The sequence below is a fragment of the Anastrepha ludens genome, chromosome 2 (assembly GCF_028408465.1).
Source record: "Anastrepha ludens isolate Willacy chromosome 2, idAnaLude1.1, whole genome shotgun sequence".
Lineage (NCBI taxonomy): Eukaryota > Metazoa > Arthropoda > Insecta > Diptera > Tephritidae > Anastrepha > Anastrepha ludens.
The window spans coordinates 109,577,903-109,596,581 of record NC_071498.1 but is presented as its reverse complement, the minus strand read 5'-3'; the positions used below and the strand labels follow the sequence as shown (position 1 = coordinate 109,596,581).

General features: G+C 36.4%; 1 protein-coding gene across 3 annotated transcripts in view; it reads left to right on the top strand.

Moving 5' to 3' along the window:
* LOC128855068 (rho GTPase-activating protein 100F) overlaps positions 1-18,679 on the top strand; it is a 74,607-nt gene that overhangs the window by 34,602 nt on the left and 21,326 nt on the right. For 2 of the 3 annotated variants that reach the window (XM_054089667.1, XM_054089669.1), the window contains exons 2-6: positions 14,287-14,571; positions 16,891-17,013; positions 17,092-17,229; positions 17,296-17,569; positions 17,635-18,677. In XM_054089667.1, coding sequence (XP_053945642.1) covers positions 14,287-14,571; positions 16,891-17,013; positions 17,092-17,229; positions 17,296-17,569; positions 17,635-18,677 — 1,863 coding nt within the window. The remainder of the gene's footprint in view (positions 1-14,286; positions 14,572-16,890; positions 17,014-17,091; positions 17,230-17,295; positions 17,570-17,634; positions 18,678-18,679) is intronic. The other variant, XM_054089668.1, reaches the window with a different exon arrangement.

The following is an 18,679-nucleotide window of genomic DNA, read 5'->3' as shown; positions in this document are numbered from 1 at the left end:
GAAGGTTTGCAGCAATTGAAATGCTCAATTTTTATAATTATTTTTAAGCAGCAAAACATTCTCGGGTATCTAAACATACCGCGGGTGTATATGCCATACTTAGTTTCTACTACTTTCCTCGCGCGCAATAGGTATCAGTTTCAAAATATAAAATGTGATTTAAAAAGATACCTTGAGCCTACCCTTTATGTTAAGGTTCCACAGCGCTGATTGTGGCACTATTCCCAACAAATCCACCTACTGATTTCTCAATTTGACTTGAAGGCTAGTTTTTGTTTTGAAAAATTAAGTTAATATTATTTACTGCCTTCACTATTTCAGTGCTGTTGGCTCGGTGTGGCTCACAAAGTATGGTGGGACTTTCTGGGCACGCGATGCTCGTTCGGGGTGTCCTTCATAATATGTGCGCATGCAAATTTAAAAATATGTTAAGTAAAAAATAATTGTATGAGTGTGTGTAAGTGCGAGTGTATGCGTGTGTTGAGTTTCTGCGCTGGCTTCGCACAGCATATAAATATCCATACATACATACATATTTATGAATAGGAATGCAAATTTGTTGAGCTTTACGGTAAGTAAATGGTTGACTTTGAGGCTGGCGTGACACGCTTTTCAAATTAGAATTTGTTTCCACGAAGAGAATTGTACCGAAAGTAGCAAAATTAAAGTATGCAATTATTTTGGGCCTTTCGGAGGACGAACGGTCAATTTTGTTTGGTACAGTCTGACCAGACGGTGGATGTAATGCCACCTTTACTGCCCTGAATGCAATCCATCTATTCCTGTGTATTATCATCTTAATTTGGATTATTTAGTGAAATGCCATTGAAATCGCAGCTTGCCTAATTGTACGATTACCAAAATTTTAATTCCTTTTTTTAAATGAATGCCTTATACAAAAAATGTTTATAAAATAATTAAAATAATTTTTTGGATATATTACATTTTCTTTATTTTTCTCTTTTTAATTTTTCTCGAATATATTTGATCATATAAAAATTTGTGTCAGTCGGTCAACCCACCGAAAGATATAAATTGCCTTGGATTTTTCAAACATTAATTCTCATATCCTGAGCAGAATCTTTAAAGACCTGAAGCTGGGCTATTTTAGTATTGCATGGATTTAAACACTGATTTAAATCACGTCATAAAATAGACCTGCGACAATGGTTTACTTTTAAGTCCGAGTACATCACAGGGTATTGTTATTCACAAGACGACTTTCAAAATCGACTGCTACAGTGAAGTGAAATTGAACAACACTGTTATAAAATTGTTTGCACTGCCGGAAATCTAGGAATAATTTTCAACACAACTCTATCGTGGAATAGCCAGTTCATTATGCTCCGTTCATTATGGGTTATTCAGCACTTTACCCCAGTGAAGATTCTACTGCTTTTAGCTAAATCATTTCTGTTGCCAACCTTATTGTATGGACGTGAATTGTTCGCCAATTGTGATAGTCTGTGGTGTAGTAAACTTTATGTCCTCTACAACAACATCGCCAGATACGTTTAATGTGTAAAACGTCGCAATCACATATCAGTTTTTGCCTTAAAAATATTTTCCTAAAATTTGTGGACTCATGGAAAGTAAAATGCCTAATACTGCTTCACAAAGAAATTAACTCTCGTGAGTAGAAATACTTCGTCGAACGAATTCAATTCACTATTAACACTTTAATATTAACATGGAAAGTAAAATGTCTAATATTGCTTCACAAAGAAATTAACTCTCGTGAGTAGAAATACTTCGTCGAACGAATTCAATTCACTAGATCGGCGCGATCACTTAATTTGCTTTATATCTGAACGTTCTTTATTTTTCCTGTTCATCATTGGAACGCTTTATCACAAATGATCAAAATCATCCGATGTACCTTGTGCTTTAAAATGAGCTCCTACATTATTTTGCCCCCTAAGTTGCTAATATCCCTCTATCAAATCTTTTAATATTAATATTCGTAATCTTATTTTTAAGCTTTTAGAATTGTAAATAAAATAATAAATAAATAAAATAATAAATATCACAAAACAAAAAAAAAAAAAAAACAAGTTCTCAAAATCCTTCTCAGGTTTGTCCCCCTATAGTATTTTGATTATTTAAAAAAATTTCTAAAATTCATAATAGAGATGTCAAATGTATTTACACAAAGATGAACTGTCAACTTTATTAAAAAAAATTGTTGTTGTTAAAATATTTAGAGTATTCAAAGAAAAGTAGTCCAAATTCAAAGAAAACAAGTAAACGCTTGAATTAATGTCTCCTCTCGTCGAAAGTATTTACGCAGCATTAAAAAGTGCTAGTTATGATTTTTCTATGATGAAGTGTGTCTGTTTGCTGTCGGATTTATTAATGAGAAAAACTATTTATTCTGAAAATTAAATTATTAAAATATTTAAAAAATGGACTTAAGAATTGAAATGCGAGAGAAAATCGTTACCAAATTTAAGAATAGTATTTCGCCTTCAGATTTGGTTAAATCTTACCGAATTCCACCAAAACCGTTTGCAGCGACTGGGCGTAAGCCAATACTGCCTATAAAGATAGCACAATACTAATGAGGGTTATGAAGGAGAATCCCTTATAACATCCTGTTGTCCTCAGAACAAAGTCTTAAGGTGATCGACATATCGTCCCCTTAGTATAACAATAGCCTATGTGCTCATAGGCTATTATTTTTTTATTGAATTTTTGGATTCTCCATCGTCGATTTTATATGTGGTCAAAATTTTGTCAAATTCTAGTTCCACAAAGTGGGTCAAAACGTCAGTCAAAAAATAATAAATATTTACAAACATAACGAGATTTGAGTGAGAGCTACTTTCGACAAAAAGTTTGAAATTCATTATCTCAAAACATCAAAAAATTTATAGGCTATTTTAATACTAAGGGGACGATATAGTCTATGTCAGAAAAAGGAACCGCGATTATTCATGAAGTATAAAAGATATATATTAAAAAAAAATTTTGCATGAAAGTATGTACAAAAGTACGAGTCGCAGCGGCATCTTCTTCATGCTTTGAACCAGCTTTTCTGCGTAGCTCATCGACAAACAGTACTAGATTTTGCGAACTTGATGCACAGGTTGCTTTAAATCACGGACTGGCCTTCCGGCAAGATACGCTTTCATATTTCTCCACTCTTTTTCAATGGGGTTGGCGTCTGGGGACTGGGAAGGCCAGTCCAATACTGTGACACCATTTTTTTGTTTTATTGTTTCTCAATGTGTTTTTCTGAGAGCAGTGATTTTGCTGATGCGAGACGGTAGGATATTTTCGCCTCCCTAACTCGACGTTCGCATCTATTCCCGTTCACATCTATTCCTTTTTAGCAAGAAATGATGGTGCTTGGCGTATTCACCAAGAATGATCCTGCTTAAAAAGTTGGTCGACCACTTTATCCTGCTGTTTTGTAGTCACTCGCTTCACGCCGCGCTCGGAAAAGTCATCAACATTTTTGTACACTTTATACCGCTGATTCCACATCACAACAAACTTTTACTTTTACTTTACTTTTGCAGCTGCGACGTAAGATAATTTCGATTCTTTAGAGTGCGGGCATAAAAATACCGCCTCAAAATGCTTCGCGTACTTCTCACTTATTTTTGTTTGGTTGCGTTTACGGGAAAGTTTCGAAGGACACTAACTTGAGTTAGCACTGGCGTCGTAGCCCTTGAGTGGGATTATTATGCAGCAAAAAGCAGAACGAAATAGTATCTTGAAGTTACAAGAAAAAAACCGGTTTTCTTCTGACACAGACTGTTAGTCCAGCGAACAAATAGATACACCTTGCCTTTGCTAAGGGATACATAAAAAAGCCAATTGAGTTCTGGCATAATGTGTTTTCGACAGATGAGTCCTCATTTTAGTTTCAGAGTGTAGTTTGGAGAAAATTCATGCAATTGCCACAAAACCTACTGAGTAGTGTAATGCAGCCTCTTAAGGAGACAGATACCTTTAAAATTTCGAAAAAAAAATTTTTTTTGTTATAAAATGTTAATATAATCCTTTAAGAATATGTCAAAAAAATTTTAGAACGTAAATTTAAGTATTTCTTATATTATAGATCGTCAACCGTAACGACTCTATTTTGCGTTCGAGCGCTGGGAGAGGTATTATATAGTTAAGTATTGAAACTTTACACGCGTTTTTCTCAAAACTACATTTTCCGAATTGGCGTACACGATAACTCGAAAAGTTATTGACCGATCTCCCTGAAATTTCGCACACATCTTTTTAATGATATTACTTATTACTTACAATTTCGAAAATTTTTCAAAAAAATAATTTTTTCGAAGCAAAAATAGTAGCAAAATTCGCCCCAAAATTATTTTTTTTAAGCATTCTATTCCGCGAATTTTTTTTGTCATGTGTTTTTAATTCATATAGAAATTATGACATTAATAAACACACCAATTTTTGGTTATTTGTATTCAGGTCACTGACGCCGATGCTACAATGCCCGCCGATTGAGAAGCCCCGCTGCGACCTTCCTGGAAGAGTTGAGTGTGCATCCGCCATTTTAAATGACTAAAATAAAAAAAAAATAAAAGATTTATATTATTTTAATCTAAGAGTGGTTAAGTTTTAAGGGCCGGTGTTTAGTTTGAATAAAATACAAGTTTTTAAGAAATTACAGTTATTTCTCTTTATTATGATAATACTGGTATATCTCAATTATGCACAAAATAAAATATCGGCCATAGCCGCCGCGGCCTCGGCGACACACCTCCATCCGATGGTCCAAATTTTCGATGACGCTGAGGCATAATTGAGGTTCTATGCCATTAATGTGCCGAATTATCTCATCCTTTAGCTCTTGAATTCTTGCTGGCTTATCGACGTGCACCTTTTTTTTCAAATAACCCAAAAGAAAGCAGTCCAACGGTGTCAAATCACATGATCCTGGCGGCCAATTGACATCGCCGCGTGTGAGATTATTCGACCATCAAATTTTTCGCGCAAAAGAGCCATTGTTTCGTTAGCTGTGTGACAAGTGGCACCGTCCTGTTGAAATCACATATCGTCCACATCCATATCTTTCAATTCGGGCCATAAAAAGTTCGTTATCATCTCACGATAGCGAACTCTATTCACAGTAACTGCCTGACCTGCCTCATTTTGGAAAAAATACGGCCCAATGATGCCGCCGGCCCATAAACTGCACCAAACAGTCACTCTTCGTGGGTTCATTGGTTTTTCGGCAATCACTCTTGGATTATCATTTGCACAAATGCGGCAATTCTGCTTATTGACGAATTCACTGAAGATGAAGTGCGCGATATGCATTGTGATTTGAACGCCTTTTTCATAATAAGTCTGAATAACTTTAACGCGTTGCTTGATTGTGTATCTTTAAATAGTTCAAGTTGAGTTAGTCTGAAATTGAAAAATGTCAAATGAAATGCAGAAAAGAACTTGACGTTTAGGTGTGGTTCACATTCAACATCGGCCCTTGAAATTTAACCACCCTTCTTCATTTTAAATAATTTTAATGAAAATCAGCAAAACTATGGCCGCTTACAGGTATCTGTCCCCATAACAGATTGGGAGGCAGTTCAGTTACGAGTATAGCGAGCTCGTGTCCATTGACGGTACACCAAGCCAAGTCGGATATATTGGCATTTCTAATAATCATGCATTCTCATCACATTCTCTCACCTTTTCTGCACTAACGACAGGATTTTGCAACATGAGAATGCATTATGCCACAAGGGTTGGCTATCTATAAAGTTTTGAGTGAAGTAAATCAAACTGCTCTACCTTAGCCAATCAATAATAATGGGAAAAGACATAATACAATCACTGAAGTTAAGGAAATTTGGCATAAGCTGACAATTGCATTTCTATACAAATTGATTGACTCCATTCCTTTCAGGCTGCAAGCAGGAATCTACACCAAATGCAATGAAACGGAATACCATCAATATTCTTACAAAGTATTAATAGAACATCTCAAAATAGCATTAAATTTCATAAAGAAATTACATTTTAATGGTCTGTAATAGCTTTTGACGACAGGAGCCATAAAATGAGCGCTTGCCACAATGTGAATTTCTGTGAATTTGCACTAGTTATCTTTGCATTCTCTAGAGATTTCAACAACAACAAAACTTTGTTATAAAGTTGTTTAACAACTACAAACAAATGATTTCTAGTAAACATTGTGACAATATCAGCTTTGGGTGAATACTTTTGAATATGGGTGTAAATTAAGTGTATTCGTTTCCATGCAAATCACTTTGAAGATAATAAAATAATTGCTAATGAGCAGGACTATTCACAATATCCAAATGCATATTTTTTATTCGAAGTCCTGCCGCCTGATTTTAATCTACACACGAGTATATGTATGACTTTTAAGCAGAGGAAGCGAAGGTTTGTAATTAGCACATATTTCTGTAAATTTTGTAATAAACGCATTATTCGCCATATTCACACATAATGCACTGATTTGTACATTTTAAAGCATATTTATAATTAGAAAAGGAAATTTAATTTTTCATTCTAATTTCGAACTTTTTACTTCCAAGTACACAGTTTTCATGGGCTATGATTTTTGGCATAATGAAGTAGTGGCATTTTTTCTGACTGTTGAGTGCTGTTAATTTTTTATATGAAAACTATCCAACATTCAAAGCGCCACAACATTATTTCAACCCCTTATATAATATTATTTTACACATTGCATTACAAAGAAATCCTGGAGTTGTCTCTAAGTTATCGAAGGATATTAAATAATGGTCATATTAATTTTATTCCTTCGAAATCGTACTCTGTTTAGCCTTATACGATGTAACACCTCCAAGTTTTCGAATCCGTATACCTTTAAATTGCTTAATACGGTTCTTGTTCGTTCTCACTTAGGATACGAAGTAATAATTTCGAGATCATATGACCAACTGTCTGTAGGTAGAATTGGACACGCTCAAAAAGCTTTTCTCAAATTCAGATTGCGTTCGGTATGGTTTGAAAATCCGGTTTCGCTTTTGAGGTTAATGTTGATCAACTTAACCACTGTAGAGAAAAGAAGAACAGTTCTTTCATTATCGTTTACCTATAAGACAAGGTGGCTCAAAATTAATCATCCTATCGGAAGATTTACAGTTTTTCCCAAATGGCGTCTCACACCGGCGGTGAATTTAACAAAGATGAAAATTAAAATTTCCATCACTCAAAATTATATTTTTATTTAGTAAAAAAACTATTCAAAAACAAAATGGGTTGATTTATTTGTCGCCACATGTTTCCCATTTCGCACGTTGTTCTTAAGTTTGTTATGTTACGTAAAAAGAGCCTTACACTAAAGCCTTTTTAGAATTAATGCATTAAAAAATATATAAAAACCAAACTGAGTGATTAATTTTGCGCCACCTTGCACATACGTTTTGAATATACATGCGAACAAACTAGAAAGTCCTGAAGAATTTATAAAAAAATTGTTATTTTTATAAAAGCATATTTAGGCGCATTTTTTAATGTTAAAAGTGCACTCAAAATAAAGTTTTTAGCGCATGCTTTGTATTGGTCTTGAAGTAAGAGTCAAATCGGCCCTTTTCAGTTGGAGCTGATGGGTTAAAATATTCTACAAAAATATTTTCCGTAAAATTTGATTGTATATGTCATAATCCTTCAATTCACTAAGATATATACAAGTACTTTAACCACCTTTTAGGGGTTTTTTAAAAAAAACTTAAGCTGAGATATGCAAATTTTAGTAAACCGTAAAAAAATATTTAGCTAATTATTGCAAATTCATCGATTCTTTTATTATTTAATAGGTATGGAATATTAACAAAGTCCCGTCTGGTTTAAGTTGCCGTAAAATTGTCGCACAGTGTTGCATTGGGAAGTAGGCAAAATGTGTTGATAAATTGTTCAAATATGTTAGTAGAGCTATCGATGTTATTCGTTCATTTTCGGGCAGCCTGGTATACTCTCGATATCCTGGTATCTGGAGCTTCAAAATAGTATTTAGTATATCGCTTATTAGCAGGTTGAAGTATGTCGTTTATATAGAATTTAGAAAAGAAAAGCGATTATAAAACTATATTTCGCCTCTTTTTATACACAAACCCACATAAATAATATATAAAATGTATGCAACTACTCAGAGGAAATGAGAGAAAGTTTTGAAGTGTTTTTATTTACTTATATATTCACATATATATGTACATGTACATATCTACATCCGAGCACACAAATTGTACCTTCAAATACTTGGACGGCTAAGATTAGAGAGAGACCTAAATGCCTTAGTATAGGCACCTATGAGTAAAAAAGCTGATGGCAAAGTGTGGTTAGGATGGTTGTTGGAAAAGTGTTTTTCTTGAAGCACCAAAGAATCATTTTGCATATAAGTCGAGACTGCATTTACCATCATATATGTATATTTAAAATTTAGAACAAAAGTCATAACCCAAACAGAAAATTTTTAAAAGCAACAATATTTTTACGCGTATGACAACAGTAAAAAAGTGATATGCATTCATATGTACGTGCTTGTGTGGGCATACGAATGTGGATACGCTCGAAAAAATCCACCTTTCCACTTGAACTCTTTGTTGCATCTGAAAAGTGTGTGTCACTATCACGTGGCACACGAGGATTTGTCAAACGTAAGATTGTTTTTCTTTTTTGAGTTGCGGTTGTTTGCTAGAGCCACATTTGCCTTGCAGTGAAAACTCAAACGAGGCTGTACATTTTCTAGTTCATGATTGGTATCATATTAAATGGAAGGAGTCAAACTAGATCGAGCGTAACCAGAATGAAATCAGTTGTAAAATGATTACTTAGAGCTAATAAGCAAAACTAATGATTTTCTATTGTGTTTGTTTTTTGTTTTTATTGCTGATATGCTTACAAATACAAATTTTTAATAATAAAATCATGTAAGACGAATAAGTTAACAATCAATTTTTTGTAGTATTTCAATTCAATTCAAATTAATTTAAGAAAGCTTCGTACATGACGCAGGAATTAATCTTAGCTAGAATAGTACCAGTCGCAAAATGACAATTGAAGGTTAATGTAAAATATTTATATTTTTGTTTTATTATTTATGTTAATTGTCTTATTGTTGCCATATTTAATAATTTTTATTTTATTTTGCTAATAATTAGTTTTGCAATTAATGAAAGCTGAAAATTTGACTTTTAAAAAATAAAATAAGATTAAGAGCCTTTTTCTCATCTTACCAATAGCATCTTTTGCTCGTGATAGAGTGGAAAATATGTGCATTTTTAATAACTTGAGCTAGTGGAGAAACATGAATTGGGTATTTTTTAAGCAAAAGTTGTGAATTTTGCAGTTTACACACCACTACATAAAACAAAAACAAACTCAGTCTGTATAAAATGCGTAAATGAGCAAAAATTCAAAATTAAGATTTAAATGAAATTATCTAACATTGAAAAAACTAATAATAAAGGCGAAATCTGTAATATAAAAAATATATAAAAACTACTGCAATTTTTAATATAATCCAAAAAGTAGGTAAAACAAATTTGTAAAATAACAAACTAACAAAGAAAACTTTTAATTTTTTATAGGTTAGAAATGTTTTTTTGCTTTTGTAAAATATCAGAAATTAAAAAGATCATAATTCCATTATTTTCTTCTCCTGACTTGGGAAGTCTAATAATTTTTTTTTTTTTTTGACATTTTCTTGCTGAAAAAGTAGTAGTATAATACAATTTATTAGCATAGAGCATCAACCGGTCACTAACTCTAATATTTACTTAATTACTTGCTGCTGGCTGATTTGCTCGTGGAGCATAAGGCCTGTGCAATATATTTAAATCGCACTCTATATGTGCTGCCTGCGTCTAATGAAATTTCAATTTTAATTTGTGGCGTCGATTTCCTTATCGATGGTTCTGCGCCAGGTCATCTAGAACCTTGGAATTCCAACATAAAGTCTGTCTTACGATCTCCATCGGCACAGTTTATAGTTAAGGGGTTATACATATACAGTTAGAAGGCCGAAAAAGGGAATTTTCCAGAATTTTTTTTGAGAAAACTTGTAAATTTATTGATCTAAAAATGTGTACACATATTATGTTATCTTTTAACTGTATTTTAAGACTAAGTATTGGTAAAAATATTTATTTGGAAATGACTTACAGCTGATCTCCGGGAGCTCCTCTCAAAAAAGACGTTTTGCGGTGACCACTATATCACTGAACTGGATCATCTGACATTAAAAAATCGAATAGATTTCGAAGAAATAAACAAAATAATTTATTTTTGACAAAATGGCTGCCTCTTAAAGCAAAAAATCGATTTTTGACCAAAGTTTCGGCCTCAAATTGTTATAAAAAAAAATACTTATCGCTGAGAAAAAATCTTTGATTAATTACTACAAAATATATTTAAGAAGCTTGTGTTAGAATTTGAGTCACCGACTTTGAAAACACCATTTTGAGAAAAACTCAGGTACTTCACTTTCGAAAGTTGAGATCCTGCTGCTTTGCAAGATTCCTCTGAAATGCACTATAAGGTGTGTTTAAAAAGTATCGCGAATTTTAAATTTTCGCAGGTTGCATATATTCGAATTTCGATTTTTTTGTGGCAATATGTTGATACTCATGTCTCTCACTCATGCCGACGAGTTCGGCCATTTTGAATGTTCAGTTAATTGTTGACAGCTGCTTTGCTTGCACTTGTTTCGGCTCGTCTTCAATTTTTATCTATTCAAAAAGATGGATCAAAGAACGACGAAAAGCGTACCGGACGCCCGAGCATTTCAACAACAGACGAAAAAATTGTTGAAGTGAAGAAAATGGTATTGCCCAATCGTCGAATAACTGTTAGAGAAGTTGCTGAGGACCTAGACATCTCTCACAATTGTATTTTCACCCTTCTTGCGGCGGCTGCTGTGTTCTCCACTATACACCTTTGATTTATGATATTTTTAAGTAAACTTACAACGATTTGTAAAATTCTAGAGGGTTTGTCAATTTTAACGAACTGTCTGTTTTCGCTAAATTTTAAATGAAAATGTGAAAAAATGTTGCTGACATGTTGCGTGGTGTTTTCACGGTGTAAGCTGAGTACTACTTTGCCGTTAGAGACATACAAAATTTCTCGAATATTACACGGTAATGCAATTTTTATAGATTTGTCAGCCATTTCTCGTAAAACATGAACTTAGTATTAATTTGTAATAAACTGTTTCTACAATGTTTATTAGTAAATTTGTATAACTCACCCCAAACTAGTATTTTCAGCACAAATAGGACTAACTTTTTTAGTATATTATGGACTAGTTCATAACTGCTCTGTTACATTTGACATTTCGTCGAACATCGCCGTATTAAAAATTCCAGTTGCTAGCACTGGGCAGATGTAGAAGACCAGTTGTGTTGCACAGCAAACTAGTAGTACAGTCGTTCAAAACTAGTAGGTTGGCCTGCAGGGTGGCTGAATGCTGTGCATGTTTGTATAGGTATAAACCACACATATAGAATTTTTTTTTTTACTTTACTTTGCTTATAACCTGAATTGGTATTGCACTTGCACTCATTGCTTTTGTTTCAAACTTTTACGGAAGTTGACTTTGTTGCGGGCAAACATAGGAACAGAGAAAAAGACAAAAAGAAACAAAACAAAAACTAATGCAAAACGTAAAATGTAATATAAAAAAAAAAATAAAAACAAAGACAGAGGTAAAAGCTAAGGAAGCGCATCAAATGTGGCGGTTGATGCATGAAATTTAGTGACACGAACTGAAATGTAGCAGTGGCCTTTATTCTACTCTAGGGTGAGGTGGGTGATAGGAGGCGTAACTGAATGAGGTCGGCCTGTAGTTGGAGCTTCCATAAAAAGAAAGCGACAAACATACATACATCTCTACCAGACATTGACAAGAAACGGTAGTTCTTAGTGTTAAAGCTTTGTACTGAAATGAGGACAATAAAATAATTATCGGTAGAGGTCAGATGTGTAGGTGGTGGTGAATTTGTTTAGACATCTTTGACTGGTAAATGGATAATGTGCTCGAGTTTGTGTCTATGTTTGCCAACAGCAGGGAGTGATATTTTTCGACTAGTGGTTTTAGTTTTTAAATTTGTGTAGTATTTCTTGCTTTCACTGACATTGTGATAAAGTTTAGACAACTAAGTTAATGGTCGCCTTCCTGTGTTGAATATAGTATGGCGTAATCAGTTGGCTGTACATGCAATAAATAATATATATAATAATATGTTTTGGATTTATGTTCACTCATGCATGTAAAGCGGAAGAAAAATATTTGAGGGCATGCATATATATGGTTATAACTTCCCGAAACCTTATTCTACTTCTTACTCTTTTTCACACAAAACGGGGAGGACTACAACTTAATTCAAAAAATGAATGGACATGCAGTTATCGCCGGTATATATGCAAATCTCACCGATTTAGAAACCTTTAATATTCTTAAGTGCGCACGTTCAATTGTTTATAAGGTTTGCCGTGAATTGAACGCATCAGGTGGTGATGCAGATTATATTGCAAAACGCATGAAACACGAGGAACGTTCTGACCCTTCCCGTCTGCAAAATTTATTCAACAAGAGGAAACGATCACCGCCGATGACCCTTCAAAATCAATGATGACGCTTGCGAGGGAGCTTCATGCTTCCCATCCGATGAGTTGTCCATTAAGATCTCCGGTACTGTTACTGTTTTTGTCGAATCAAACACTAAAACAAAGCTAAACACCCTGAAGCGCCTAAGATGTTATGGTGTTCTTCTGACAGAAAAAATGTTTACAAACACCAAACGATCAGCCACAGAAATCGCCAGAATAACTATGATGGCTATTTTTCAGTCCTACAGAGGTTCCTGTTGTCATGCACTCGAAGCTTCCAGCCAATGCTAAGGTTTCAGATTTTTTAAACAAACAAGGACAAGTCACCACACTTCTTTAATCAAGGCTTTTCAGTAAGTTCTGTTGCATATATCGAGGTTCTAGAGACAGTAGTGAAATCACCATAAATCTTTCAACAAAACTTTGCTCCTGCACACAATGCGATGGCGGCGCAAGATTGGATGGCTGAAAATTTCCTTGGCTACATAACACCGTATTATGGCCCCTTATTCCGAGGCCTCAATCTCCTGGATTTCTACATATGGGGCATAGTTGAGCTCCAAACCAAGAAGCATCCTCATAACACCATTTCTTCTCTGAAGGCTGCAATCAATCTCGCTTTGGTCCATACGAGCAAGGATCATTTATTTGGCGCATGCAATCGTTTCCAAGCGGGGAGGGTACATCCCCGAGCTAATGAAATTTTATTGAATTTTACTATTTTGTTTTCCCTTATTCACCCCGCTCCGGAGCATAGAGTCTTGACACCACTCTTCCATCGTACACGGTTATGAGCTGTTGTTTTTGCGCTCTCCCATGTGATGGCATCATTAGCTAGCTCGCTCAACGTTGACCTTCTCAAAGTACATATTCATCCGTGACCTCTGCTACCTTGCGGGTTCCAGTACATTGCCATTTTCGTGATGCTATTTGGTGGTTTTCTAAGCGTGTGACCTACCCATCGCCACTTTCTGCATTTTATTTGCCAAAGAATGGGTTCCTCGTTCGTTGATCTTCGGGGGTCGGCTGGTCGTTGTTTTGCTTCCGTAAAAAAATACTGACTTCACATATGAGCTGAATATCCGCAGCTTAGAGCACCTGGAGATTTTATAGATATACATATAATACAATGGTGCGCAAAAAATTCGTGAAGTTTCATTAAATTTTGTTCAAAATAAAACCTAATTAGTTTTTCTCTCAAATTGTCCTCTAATACCGCAGGCCCTATATATAACAGGTGCTTGTTTTTAGTGAAATGTAACCGGTAGGAAAGTGTAAACATATTTTTAAGTTTATCGCCATTGAACCACTTATTTTACTAGCAAAGGGTGAGAGATTATCCGAAATTCTTGTTACCTTGACACTGAGAGACACTTAGCATTTTCATTAAATATCTTCCCTCAGTATCACAGCAAGAATCGAACTTAAAAAAAATTTCCAAATATAAAAAATTACTGCGAAATTTGTCCAAACTGCGTATTTATTCAGAAAGGATTAAAAAACATGGCGGCATCTGAGCCTCGGAAAAGTCGCACGCGTTTATCAAGAAGCCAATGCACCCGTAAAGCAAGCCAGTTTTGAACAGAATTATTTTATTATATATATTCCAGTTTTTTTTGTACATTTCGAAATCCATTTCTTTCAAATTTGATCAAAATAATATGTATTTACTTACTAATTTTCACTTCTATTTTCTTAATCTAATTTTAGGAAAATGGAAGATCAGTTCCTGATGTTACCGCCAGCCCTGGTCGTGCGCCTCCGGGCCCCTTGCCGGCGAATCAGATGCAATCGTTGGCCAATCAGCAGCAACAACAGCCACAACACCATCAACAACAACATCAACAGCAGCAACAACAACAACGACCTGGAGGCAAGGAACCGGTGTTGCTGCAGGGTGATTTTCGTAAGGTGTCGGGCATCAGTTCGGAGATCTTTCGGCAGATAGAAGCAGTCGAAAATGATCACGATCCGAACACGGCAGCCGCTTTGGAGGTGAGCTTGAGCGAGAAACGCCACAACACAAAAATAAAAATAAAAATTGACAAAACCGGTGATTAGCTTAGGGGTAATGGGGGAATCGAGTGGAGCGGGAGTATATACGAGACACTCAAGCCAACGAGCGATATGAGTGTTCGTACATGCGTACGGGAGTGGTTTGAAAAGTCTGTAAAAAAAATAGAAATTACTTATTTTCTTGAAGTAAACATTTTTTTTAATTTTTCGACATCGGCTTATACACTTTAGGCTTATACATTTCGTCCAAATCTATTCTAGTTTGCTTATCCCTTCCAAATAATAAGATTTGTTTAAATGTGAAAAATAGCCATTCGTTTTTGCAATCACCTCCTATTATATTTAAGTAAAAGCTTTTTCCCGCCACCCATTTCTTCAACTTGTCCGAGAGGTCCAAGGGAGGCAATTCGGAAGAGTAGGGGGGAATTGAAACGAGTTGGAACTCTATTTCCATTAATTTTGCGACCACAACTGCTGAGGCGTGAGCTGGCATGTTTTCGTGATGGAAAATCACTTGACTTCTTCGATTCAAATGAATGTTAAATACAAAGAAATATACCGATCTGGCTCTTACTTTGTGTGCGTTCTTCCAAGAGATGCTACTAACTAAACATAACTTCAATACACGTCAGTAATGCCATCTCTCTGACTTTGCACGGACTTTTCAAACGATCCTCCGTATAATACAAGGTGAAGTCCAAAATAGACAAGACTGGCGTCATAAAAATGTTTTTGATGGCGCCATATTTTTAATGAGTTAGTGCATTGGAAATAACATCCCTACTGACCTCCAGTGAATGCTTGGCGATATTCGATTCAGTGGAAGCGAAGTTATTGCGTCTAAAGTGTTAGTATGTTTGTGTTATCGGTACAAAAATGTGTTTCGAACAAAGAGCTAATATCAAATTTTGTTTTATCTAAAATCGGTAAAACGTTCACCGAAACATTTGAATTGATTAAAAAAGTTTATTACTGATGATTGTCCATCTCGCGCCAGAGTTCAGGAGTGGTTTACACGTTTCAGAGACGGCTGTGAAGACATAAATGAGTAATAGGGGCATAAATGAGTAATAAATAATCAGTAATCATCGAAAACTCCATCGAAAAAAATGAACCGAAATTATCCTTAAAATCTATGGAGTCGATCAAATATCAATATCTTGCCGTCAATGCAATTTTTTATATTGGCATTTTGAAGCGTTTATTGCATCGCATTCGTCGATTTCGCCCCAAATACCGCCAAAGGAGGAAGCTGACGATTATTGCATCATAATGCACCATTTCATCGATCCACTTTGACTGATTTTTTGACTAGAAATCACATTTTAATCATCAATCACTCACCGTGTTCGTCAGAAATGGCTCCCTGTGACTTCTACCTATTCGGAAAATTGCATTTGGCCATGAAAGGAAAACGTTTTGCGTCCGAAAGGCTCGTACTGGCATCCTGAAGGACATTGCGGTCAATGACCTGAAACACTCTTTCGAAAAGCTTTTAGATCGCGCAAAACAGTATATCGAGGCCAGAACAAAACTCTTGTCGTTTATATTTTAGCTCTGCCTTGTTTATTTTAGACTTCACCGTTACGTAGTTACACTACTTAAAATCTTTTAAGCCAGCCTCAACTTGGCTTTACCCCATCAAAGTTGGACACCGGTTTTCAAAAAAGGCAGTACTTTCGCTTTCTTTGGAACACTTTTCCGGGCTATTGCAAGATAAGTTAATTTATAAGGGTTTTGCTGTTGACCACGATGGAGAACTAGTACTGACACTCTGACCTGATTCCATACGTCTTCTTTGAAAGCTTTATTTTAATACTCTTGAGAACAAAAGTCAAAGTCAAGTCAATCTTAATTAGCTGGCATTTCATAGCCCAAAGTCTTACAGCCAACGCTTGAGACCAATTTACAGCATATGCAATGAGATATTCTTTAATTTCATCTGGAGCCACACTTATTCGTAGATAATTCATTAACCACCGACGCACGCTTTGCGGATTGGATGCAATTCATGTCTGTTCATAGTTTTTCGAAGTACAATATTTGCTTTATTTCTGTCAATAATCAACTTTTCTAAGCTTTTGCGTTAAATTGGCGTTAGAGTCGATTCAAAAGCTGTATGTGAACGACCCTTACACATTTTTTAAATAACTTCAAACTATTCGAACTCAGAAACATACTTGCCTATGACTATACTGGGTAGTAGCTAAGTATATTGAAAGTGGGCCTGGGCAGATCTAAAATAAAATTTTTGTTAACTTTATCACTTTTATTAAACTCATTGCAATCACTTTTCAGGCGGTTGAGAGGAGGGGTGAAATGATTGTTCGTATTCTGGAACCACGATGTATCGGTGGCAAACAAGCCGTGGAGGCAGCTCATAAATTGATGTCTAAGGGAGATGCCCGACACACAGTACAGGTGAGTTGAGTATTCCGAAACCGAGTCGCAATTCTAGATCCTCTGCATATAATAATAATTAAAATTCCTAATTTGCAGCTTGTTGAGATAGTTAAGCGTCCAGGACAAACTTTGGGCTTATACATACGCGAGGGCAATGGAGCTGATCGTACCGATGGTGTTTTCATTTCTAGAATAGCTTTGGAGTCTGCGGTCTATAATAGCGGTTGCCTAAGGGTTTGTTATCTTTATAAGAAAGTAGATTTAATGCTATTTTGGTAATCTGCATCACAATTTTCTTAGGTGGGTGATGAGATCTTGGCCGTTAATTTGGTTGACGTAACTCACATGTCATTGGATGATGTCGTAATTATTATGTCAATTCCCCGGCGTTTGGTGTTGGCAATACGCCAAAGACGCGACAGTCGCAGTACTGGATCTCCGGGACCGCCAACGTTATCGCGACCCGAACAAAAGCCACCGCCAGTAGTCGTTATCAAACGTGATCTCAGAGATGAAGACTTAGATGAGACAGATCGCATGCCAAGATCCCGATCATCACGCGAAAGACGTACAGGTATTTCGAAATCATCGCCAGTAATATTTTACTGACTTTCTCTTTTCTGCTTTCTTATATTCCAGGAGATGGCAGAGAAATGACAGAGTCCCGCTCGCGCCTCGGCTTGGGGCTCAATAACTACAGCCCACAGTCTGAGCAATTGGACATGTATTACAATACACGTGCTGGCGTGAGTGCGATGAACGAACCTCCAAGTTGGGGTTATAAGCCACCGCCACCACCATCGGTCATTACGGAACAGCCTAAGGGGCATGCTTTTGCTCCTTCGCATGCGTATTATCAAAATGCTGGTACACTGGAGAGTTTGGCCGAGAAGGTACACGCCTTCTATCCGAGTGGACCATCTAGGCGTATGTCGACTGGCACCGGTGTTAGTTTAGCGCAGCAGCAAGCGCGCTTTCCACGCTCTGGATCAGATCAACATTTACCACGTGTGGAATATACAGATTATTCGAACTCCTTGGGTCGACATTCCTTATTGCGTTCTAGTTTGAAACCGGGTACCGGTGCGGCACCTATAGCAGTTGGAGGAACTCTGGGACGCTACGGGCGCTATGAACCACCGCGTCAATCCTCAAAATATGCACCACCAAATATAGGCGCACAATCGCTTACTCGCCGCTCGCGACCGAATCTGGACTATTCCAGTGACACGGAAGCAACTATAGGACCCAGACCAAGTTACTACTACTATAATAGACCTGCTGTGGGTAGCATGCCGCGCGGTACTAGCACAGCAGGTGTGGGTGGAGCCGGGTTACTTGGAGTTGGGCCAGATATGGCGAAATTCAATTCACTGCCACGTGAACGTCCGGGCGTGCGTCTACAGGGTATACGTACACGCATCGGCGATCGCATTATGGATGAGAGTGACGGTAATATATCGGCACCGGAATTCAATGCTCGTCGCGACCGTGATCTGAGATCACGAATTACGGCGAGCCCTTCAATCTTCACTTCGGACGAGTACCGAGCGTGGTTGAGGCGAGCACCCAGTAGTTCAGCTATAGCGGAGCAAATGCGTATGACGCGAGACCTGCTAAGCCAGCCTCGATCACACCGATTTTCATGCAGCGCCGAGAATATACACGATGCACTGAAAAATGT